This window comes from Coregonus clupeaformis, chromosome 7, assembly GCF_020615455.1.
Source record: "Coregonus clupeaformis isolate EN_2021a chromosome 7, ASM2061545v1, whole genome shotgun sequence".
Taxonomy (NCBI): Eukaryota; Metazoa; Chordata; class Actinopteri; order Salmoniformes; family Salmonidae; genus Coregonus; species Coregonus clupeaformis.
In genome coordinates, this window is record NC_059198.1 from 16,975,158 (window position 1) to 16,985,343 (window position 10,186).

Below are 10,186 nucleotides of genomic sequence, written 5' to 3' on the forward strand. Positions count from 1 at the left end.
CTAGTCAGTTGCGCAACTGAATGCATTCAACTGAAATGTGCCTTCCGCATTTAACCCAGCACGTCTGAATCAGAGAGGTGTGGGGGGCTGCTTTAATAGACGCCCACGCCATCGGCACCCGGGGAGCAGTTGTTGTTGGGGGTTAACTGCCTTGCTCAAGGGCAGAACGGCAGATGTGTCCACTTTGCCGGCTCGGGGATTTGAACCAGCGACCTTTCGGTTACTGGCCCAATGGTCTTAACCACTACCCATCATGCATCTGACCAATGGGAACATTACATTTCACATCATTCTCAATTAACAATTCAAAAGCATGAATTTCAATCTATCTTCAGATTATACAAATACTTGAATTGATACCAGAACACATCTCAATAAAGGTGCAAACCATGCTTTAAGCAAATATAGATAATGGGATATAAACATACACGTCCCCACAGGAAAATGCTACTTCCGCATTCCCCGTAACTCTCAACACTCAATGCCCTCTTCAACTGCCCGATTTGACCGTCGCAACTACAACCAGGAAATTGACCTCTTCAATAAACAAGGATAAACAAGGTAATTGTTAAAACATTATTTTAGCTTAACCTTAACGTTTTAATAGTTAAACATGATCACATTTTAGTTGTACCACCTGATCGCTACATGCCTGCATAGAGAGCAACATTTTGGGCAACGCACCACAAAAGGTTTTGCACGCTGAAACCAATTGCCATAACCCTCTTTACAGGTGATCAACAATCAAAAGGACATCGCTATCAACACATTATTACAATTAATACATGTGCTTTTCTCAATAAATGGTTGACTTGTCTGGTTATTCATAAGGCCTGTCTTTAGCTTAGGTGACGGAGGGCATAGGACAATCGTCACATTGACACCACCCACTAAAAGTATTGTAAAAATGTCACACAAAAATAAGAAACTTTCCTTTGCTGTTCTGGGTTAAATCATCAACGAACATTGTGAAGAGTTGCGTCACAAAAAGGTGGGAAGTCCATCAACAGCAAACAATATTGTGGATTTTGTCTAATATGTTAGGTTGGTGGCCATGGACTTTTTAACCAAATCAAATCTAGAGTATCTGAAATGGCTCAAATTAGTAGCTTAATTAATAACCATTATCCAGAAGGGGTTTGTTCAAGGAGCTGAACTTATTATGATACAGTACATACTCAATCCATAGTATAGTGTTGAGATACATGGACAATCATAGCTTGAAATAATAACTATAATTTTCTTAGGTAATGAACTGGGGTCAAAATGTTACAGAATCTTAAGAGTCAGGATTTCTCTCAACATCACACAAAAACTACACAACAATACATTGGAGAGGGAAACGCTGGATCATTGGAGATCCACATACATTATCAATCACTTTAAACAACAGAGTAACTTCATTATATTTTTTCTGATGAAGAAATTCGAGGTATAATCAATCTCCTTAATAAAATCTGCACATTAATAAAAGTTACTTTGGCCATAGTAAAGAGATATGTATCCATCCTTAACCTAGAGTACATGCCTCTGTAGTCTACGGCAAAGGGGACTAAAGGAGGCTGATAAGAAAGTATGGAGTCTTCGTACTTCACACTCTCATATCTGCAGCAAGGTAGCACTCTACACCCTCTAAAACTGAGCATAATACTGTAACAACTAAACATGCATAAACAAACATGTGTGCACATCTATACAGTACAACCTTGACTTAACATTACACTTTTTATTTTTCCTGTTTGTGAGCAGCAACCATCCTCCTGTCATCCACTATGCCCTGTGGCCTGCAGGTAGGGGAGATGTGCTGCTTCGTGAGAGGAGTTGAGGTACCTCTCTCTCTCTCGCTCTTGCTCTCTCTCCCCCTCTCTTTCTCTCTCTCTCTCTCTCGCTCTTGCTCTCTCTCCCCCTCTCTTTCTCTCTCTCTCTCTTTTTCTCTCTCGTTCATTTCCTGACTGTAGAGTTTGGCTGTAGCAAGGAGTCTGGGTAGCCTGGCAACCACATGTCCTGACTGCCTCTATACTGTGCCAAGTCTCCGGGGAGGAGCAGTGGTTCCCAGGGCACCCCCCGGGCACAGCCTACGGGCAGAGTCATGCCTTCCTCCTTCAGCCCTACAAGAGACATATCAAGACATCCAATACCAAAACACACCACTGTATTTATAACAGGTGACAACAGGTGAATTTACATGAATTACAAAATGATAACAGGACTGTGTTAAATACAGTATTATAAGAATAACAACTGCCGTTTGAGAAAAGTGTATTGCAATATGAAGGATGTAATGTTCTCATTTATAAAATATTTTCTATCATTGTAGTCTGTTCAACATAAATTGTCTATCAATTCATGTGTGAGAGAGAGATACATAAATAAAGGGAGGGAGATGGAGAAAGAACAGACAAACATGGACTAATGGTCTTCAGCTGTAATCATGAGTCTGAAGGTGAAGTGAAAGAAGGCTTGATGTTTATTACAGAGAATTGTAACAGTGTTGAGATGAATGAGTTACCTGTTACCCTAGTCTCTGTGTAGGAGAGCCCTGGGATATCCTAAAAAATTAATTTGAATGACAGCTGGAGCCGTACATGAGGTTGTTTGGAGAACCCTCCCCCAAAATATTTCTCAGAAGTTCAGCCAAGTGGTGCTTTGCGGCAACAACAGAACACAACACTGCCCGGCTACACACTATCGTCCCCTTACACCACTCGCTTGTCTAGTCCCAAAACACGCAACCTGTACAGACACACAAACACAGACAAACACACACACACACCCTACAGTACCTGGTTACTGTATGCTTTATCATAACGGGATAGCTGTTGTCTGATGTATTATTCATTCAGCAATAACCAATGCTTCTCTCTCATCTTTTTATGTCTAATATAACACTGCCTTGTTTATGATTCGTGTTACAGGTAAACTGTCAGAGCATTGCTCCTCTTGGGCACCAATGATATTGGAGGACATCACCAGCAATGGGTCATGCCAGATGTTATTTGTACTAATGAGTGTAAGTGGTTTAATTGTAAGTGGTTTACTTGATCATTAGAATTAATCCAAAATGAGATTAGCCCTGATTATACAGTGATTTATAGAAACTCAACTTGTTTTAACGTGATATATTTGTGTTTTTGGCAGCAGGTAGCACACATAAATTAGTAATAAGTAGCTTAGAAAAGATAGCATCTCTTTTTGCATTATCATATCGCTTCCATCTTATCATATCCTGCTGTGATAGCAAAGTCTTAGCACTGAGTGCAGTACATCTCTATAGGGGGGTTGTAACACACCTGCTCAATGTTTTCTGTCAGCAAACACAACCCCTTCCCTTAACTAACACGTCTGGGGGAGAAAGTCACAATATTGCCAAATAAAAAACATCATGGCATAAATGCTGACAGTGTTTCAATAGAAAAGGAGTTATGGTATTCTAGCTAAGTGTAGGCCAAATACAGATTCCAAATGGTATTTTATTATATTTTCTGTGTATGTATGGTGAGTATAATACTATTTGTAATACATAGATATTTTTCAGTTTGTCTGGTATAATCTGAGCTCGTGGTAGCCTACGCTCTGTTGCCACCTATAAACCCACATCAAACCTTACACATATATATTAGTGTAAGGCCAAATAGAATAATCTACAACTATGCCATATTGTGACTGCACTTCTCATCAGAGTCAGTTTGTACATTTTTGGTTTTTCTTCTTTTGGTACTGCTTTTTCACAGGATGTTTATGTTACAGAACAATATGTTTTTTATTATTATTATAATACTATCATTAATATGTTTATAACGTAGTACGTTAATATGAGTATGTATTTCCCTACCAATATAATCAAGTAGAAGTAGTACTGTAGTAGTTTGAATCAATATTATCTGTAAGACACAATTCCATTTGTTTTCTTTCATGAAAACATATCAAATCCATTATCTTGTAATTCCACAAGTTCGCCATCTCTTCAGCACTAAAAGCCATCTCTGCACAAGCATACTTTTACTGTAATTTGAAGGGGGTTTATGGAATTTTAGTATATACTCTTTTACACTGATGTCCATGGGCATTTTCAGAAAAAATTGACATATTACATTCTCAGTGGCTGAGTACTGACTCATAACCTTAAAAACATGTTTAGATGTGTACTAAGTCTAAAAGTACTGTACCATGAAATAGCCTTTGATGAAAGCACTGTGTAAAATGGTGTCTTAAATAGACCACATCATAGCCCATCCCATTATCCACACCTGCAGTACAGTGTGTGCCAGGATAACAAATAAGTCAACTTTAGCCTATCCAAGACATACAATAATTGTTCTATTAGCTCATTTAATTAAAACATTCAAATCGCAATGCCTGAGAGAATTGTTAGAAGAAAAAAAGTATACCCATATGGCGCCTTTTGAAAAGCATAAATGTATATCTTAGATCCATATTACCATATTAATGTTGCAATCGCTACATGTTTTTTTAATTAACCATAATATGATGGTGCAAAACATTTATTGAGTGATCATTTGGTGTAAGTAAGGATTAGTGAGTGACTGAATTTATTCCGATTATTTTTGCGACAGCATTGACTAAAAACTGAATGCCAATACTTCCATCAAAAAGGATCTGACCAAAATCCAAACAAACAAGTTGAAATAATTGAGGTAGTGTATAACCTTTACTTTGAGACTGAATCTACATGTCACAGCAGTCAATATTAGACGGGTCGGCAGGTAGCTTAGTGGGTAAGAGCGTTGTGCCAGTAACCGAAAGGTCGCTGGTTCTAATCCCCGAGCCGACTAGGTGAAAAATCTGTCAATGTGCCCTTAAGCAAGGCACTTAACCCTAATTGCTCCTGTAAGTCGCTCTGGATAAGAGCGTCTGCTAAATGACTAAAATGTAGACATAGTGTAATGACCTTCATAGTTTCATTATAAAAAACAATTGTTTTAATCTCATTAGACATATTGATTCATTGTTAAGACCTGGGATTAAATTAGACTGCCTGGATAAGTAAATTGGTTTAATTAAAAGCTTATTAAAAATAAATAAATATTAATTAACTTGGTCACAACTGTAATTGAACCTGAACATTAAATTAATAAGAGGGATGGATATTTTTTTATCTATTAAAAATGACATCCATTTCTTACTAATTAGTATCTCTTAATATTCTAATTGTGGGATTTTAATGTAATTCCCTATCAGAGCAATAGGCAATTTTTTAACAATTATTAATCGGACCATAATTTAAATGTCTCAATTGCTAATGTTATATTAATTGATTTAAATGTGTTTAGTGTATGTACTTTTAATAAATATCAATTCATCTTCATACCGTTATTTGACATTGGACTACAAAAAACATTTTTAGTTGCTTTGTGATGATCCACCATTGCAGAGATAATCAAGTACAAGGACATTTCACAAACCAAAAACAAAGCCAGAGATCCTCACCACTTGCTCAATTCATAGGCATTTTTTTTTCTGATACAATAGTCTAACATTCTCTCTAATTTGGCATATTTTGTCACAATGTTCACACTATTCACCTTCACACAAGCAACAAAATGTAAAATGCCACGTTCCAAGACATAGGCTGCGTTTATACAGGCAGCCCAATTCTGAATTTTTTTTCTCACTAATTGATATTTTGACCAATCAGATCAGCTCTGAGAAAGATCTGATGTAGAAAGATCTGATATGATTGGTCAAAAGACCAATTAGTGGAAAAATGATCAGAATTGGGCTGCCTGTGTAAATGCAGCCACAGATGCTTATTTTCAAGGAAGAGTCACTTTACACAAATATTTGCGTCTGTCCTAGCAATCTAATCAATGTAAACTATACAAACACTAATTCCAAAATGTGTATGCCTATGCCTAAAGGCACATTGCAACTCCAAGTGTGATATTTGAACAACTCCAGGTGTGATATTTGAATAATCACCTGATGGGGACTGTCACAACATTCTATTTGAAAATGTTACCACACCTAAACTTCTCAAGATAAACTTCTAAAGATAAATCAATTAATCAATTAACACAAGACTCATAACAAAATACCAAACCGTTTATAGGATATGACTTCACTTATATAAGTCATGAAGACATAATGAACATGTAAAACACCATATCACCTGAAAACTCACCTAAAGAACTTGTCTTCTACATCTGAAAACTACAAGTCAGGCAACCAACCCTGTTGCATCCACCTCTTCACTGAATCCCTGCATCTCAACTTAGTTAGGTCTATCACACTCTTCTAGCACCTGCTCCAGCAGCACCTGGTCTCAGACACCCCTATCCAACACACACAGAATCAGAGAATTTTCCCTGGCCTCTCGTGCCATGACCAGTCCCAGAAGGGAGAGGAGAGACTGAGAGCTGTCCTGTCCATGGACTCACCATAGAGCTTGTTGGGAATGTCCTCTCTGTCCCTGGCCTCGGAGGACAGGAGCAGGGGCTCGTCGTTGAGATCGCTATCTGGGGTGGCCACTTTGTCATCGGCCCGGAGTTCCGCCACGCTCATCTCGCTGCGCAGGGAGAACAGCGGCTTGCTCAGCTGCCCTGTAATCATCAGATCGTGGAGGGAGCTGGGGAGCCCAGGTGGGGAATTCAACAGAACAACGTGGTTAGATTTTCCTCGCAGCACACTACTCTACACCGGCTTGTTCTCTCTGTCTACATCCCTTTACTCTCCCCTTCTCTCTATCCCTGTGTCTCTCCTCTATCGCTCACTCATCACTCTCTCCCTCCTTTCCCCTCCCTCTCTCTCTAGCGCTCTCTTTTATCTGAGACTGGTGCTGCTCCAGCTGATATTGCTGGCTGCAGCCTGCCTAGTGAAGAGCGGTTACGGATCGTATGGCTTTGCCATTATACCCTGCAGCCTTAAAGGTTCTCCACACCTCTCAAGGCTCAATAATACCCACAGAACACATGTGTCACAATTTCAGCATTACCCTCATCCTGTACACGCATACTGTACCTATAAATTAAAATGGTAAAGATATATCTGCTATTACAAAAAATCTATGTAGACAGTTAATTCATTTCACAAAGGTAAAGCCTGCATGATACTTTCAGTAAGAGCAAGAAGTCAAAGATGTCATCATTCATATGCATTAGTCAGAGGCAACCAGTAAACGATTAAGGCCTCTTCCAATCAAGAGCAGGAATAGATCATGGCATATCATAGGTCCTCCCAAAATTATGTTTTGAAATTCCAATGTCTCACATTTTGCAAAACAAAAACCACCATAAGCTGGAGGGAATTAGAATCACTCAATGAATTACTAACAAAGTAATGTATAATGTAATGAAATGAAGTAATCTGGCTAATTACTGATATGCAACTATGTAAAAAGTGCACCAAATGAATAAACCAACAAAAAGCATACATACCTAAATGAAGCTCCACTAAATGACAATAAAAACGTAAAAGATGATCTTCTGAATGTCCAAAAAATCAGACAGAAACCAATTAAAACATGCTCGCCACCACAGAGCAGAGACCAGCTAGTGCATGATGTTTGCTACAAAACCAGAAACAGTCTCCTCGACCTTGTTGCATCTGAATAGCCAATGTTCAAGCCTGAGGTTGCTTCCTAGACAAGCACTGGAGATGTCAACTCCACTTTCTCTCCTCCCTCTCTCTCTCTGCCTCTCCTGTGTCTCCTCTCCCTTGTGTCACCTCAGACTGTTCCCCCTCCCTCCTGCTCTGAGACACACAAAGAACCGCAGCAACACAGAGGGGTAAAACTCTGTCCCTCTCACGCTGCCTTATTTATGGACAAGAACATTCAGTCTAAATGGGTTGGAAATGGGGACAGGTGACCAGCATGTATGGCGAGAGGGAAAGGGGGGTCAACCTTGGCCCTGCGCCAGTCCACCACCACCCCCACTCCTGCCAGGGTGGTCGATGTGTTCCTGCCCAGAGGGGCTCTTTTAATGCGCTCAACAGGGGAATCAGGGGGGTATGACATGATAATCTATGAAAATGTTCATCAATAGAAATAGTAGCTGTCATCGAAAGGCGAGCCGGCTGGTCAATACTCATATCCCTGGTAACAATGTCGCTTGTCATCAGGGCTTCATTGGTGGAGCACTTAAATATGGAACTCTGTGCATAAATGCACCTCTCTGCCTGGCGAGGTAAACACATTTTCCCCTCTGTCTGAGGCTGGTCTTACTCTCTCTCTGCATCCATTTGGGCCCACCCCCACTTCCCATCTCCTATCCTTTGAGTCGCTTGATAGGTCCACTGGAGGGATAAATGAATACCTAATTGAATCTTGCAGTCATCAAAATAATCAATAGTTTTTTTATTATTTATCCTTCACAGTCTGTTGCTGTTTGAAAGCTCAGAGGGACAGCAGCAGGGAGCACGGGCGGTGCTGAAATTTCTCTCGTCATTTCACAATGTAATTTTCACTGGGGCATGAGACTTTGCAAGACAAATAATAAAATAGAAAAAAATCAAGGCAGTGCCTTTTGTTTGGAATGTGGGAAACGATGAAGGGAAAGGGGTTATGATGAGAAATAGAATATGAAGCTACTGACACTTAGACCAAGGCAGGGTCTAGATCTCTCCATCATTCCATTTCTTTATTTTTTCCTCTTTTCATCATATAAGGAGTGTGGGTAATGCTGGCATTTCTCTTCCTGACAGACTCTAAACAAGTGGTGGGAATGAGATCACAGCTCTTCAGTTCCACTGGCCTCAAAGGCTGCTGGAGGATAGTTGCAGCATCTGTCTCTTCTTCCTACATCCAGGGCTGTTAATTACATTATTAAAAAGGGGCTCTGGGTGCAGCTCTTTAGCTGAAGTGGGAATGTTTATTTCAGCAGAGTGGGTGTGTTTGGTGTGGGGGCTCAGGGGCTCAGGGGCGGAGTGGGGTTGCCTTACTCCCCATGGCCTCAATGCAGGAACAGGGAAAAGCACTTGGCTTTCACCCCTCGGTCCCTCCCACTCCTCCCTCCCTACCCTCAGTGTCCATGGAAGAGGTGGTCAGCACAGAGCCCTCAGTGCTCATCAGATATCCATGCTAATAGCTAATGGCCTTAACACCGTTGTCACATTAGCCCCCTTGGGCAAGGGACTTCTGCCTTGGTCGACCAAGCTCAGCTCAACCGACATTCAAGGCTCTGGACACTGAAAGAGAATGATAATGAAGTAATGTTAATAATAACAATAATAAATGGTAATTACAAGGATAAAAACAGTGGTAATAATAATAATAATAATAATAATAATAATAATAATAATAATAACAATAATTGCACCCTGTTCTGTGTCAAACATATAGCATGTTCTTCAGAATTGAATAAGTTTAATAATCATAATTTATAACACATTACACAATTGAAATAAATAATCTATAACGGTCTAAATGTAAAAGGAAGTGGCTATTTGTTTTCTGCCAATTTCCTCATTCTACTATATTTCAACATTATCATTTTGAGGGATTTGACAGTAAATCTATAAACTGATTCAGTATGACAACTACTGTCTTATTTAATTATGGCATCATTGACATACCCACAGTCACTTGTCATAAATTAAGAATAGATCATTCTTTGTGGCAGAATGTGTCTTGCTTAAATTTAGATCACAATTGATGTCCCTGAGGAAATAGCAGAGTTTGATGGTGTGTACTGTGTTTCAGTGCAAGATGCAGGGTAAATAAGCGCTTCTTTTCACCTAAAGAAGGTTAGCCTCAAAATAATAAAAAAAAGCACACAGAGAAGTTATCTGACTTTCAGAAAAACAAATGTCTATAAAAGGTTAAGTAGGAGCAGTAAAGAGAATATACTTCACAAAAAATGAGTGATGTCATTGTCACCAATGCTGGTGGGTGGAATGATAATGATGGTGGGTGGAAGGAGAATGCCCCTACACCCCAGAGATATTGTATAATGTTCCAGCACCTCTATGGCATGCAGCATGTGCTATGAGCGATGATGATTTGTCTCCCCCTTAGGGTAAGGAAACAAACTGTTTATTCACCCATTCCACCAGTATGGCACGTCAATTGTGCACTGGGAGGCTTTTACAGTAGTGTCCAGCTATTCTCATGTTAAGACAAAACTATGTAAATAAATACATGAATGCAAAAAGGTCAAGTGAAATCTAAAATGTACAGTATTTTCAATAAATATGTTCTGATATATTTTTTAGGGGGTAGATCAGCTTT

At 39.5% G+C, this 10,186-nt stretch overlaps 1 protein-coding gene across 4 annotated transcripts in view; it reads right to left on the bottom strand.

Annotated features, from left to right (window-relative positions):
- The window catches only part of LOC121569895 (POU domain, class 6, transcription factor 2-like), a 108,887-nt gene extending 101,114 nt beyond the window's left edge, over window positions 1–7,773 (bottom strand). For 2 of the 4 annotated variants that reach the window (XM_041881193.2, XM_041881192.2), the window contains exons 1-2: window positions 7,395–7,771; window positions 6,399–6,586 (exon numbers count right to left, since the gene is read on the bottom strand). In XM_041881193.2, coding sequence (XP_041737127.1) covers window positions 6,399–6,570 — 172 coding nt within the window. In that variant the 5' untranslated portion in view covers window positions 6,571–6,586; window positions 7,395–7,771. Of the gene's footprint in view, window positions 1–6,398; window positions 6,785–7,394 lie in introns of those variants that run through there. The other 2 variants (XM_041881195.2, XM_045221182.1) reach the window with 2 other exon arrangements.
- Between the last annotated feature and the right edge of the window lie 2,413 nt (window positions 7,774–10,186).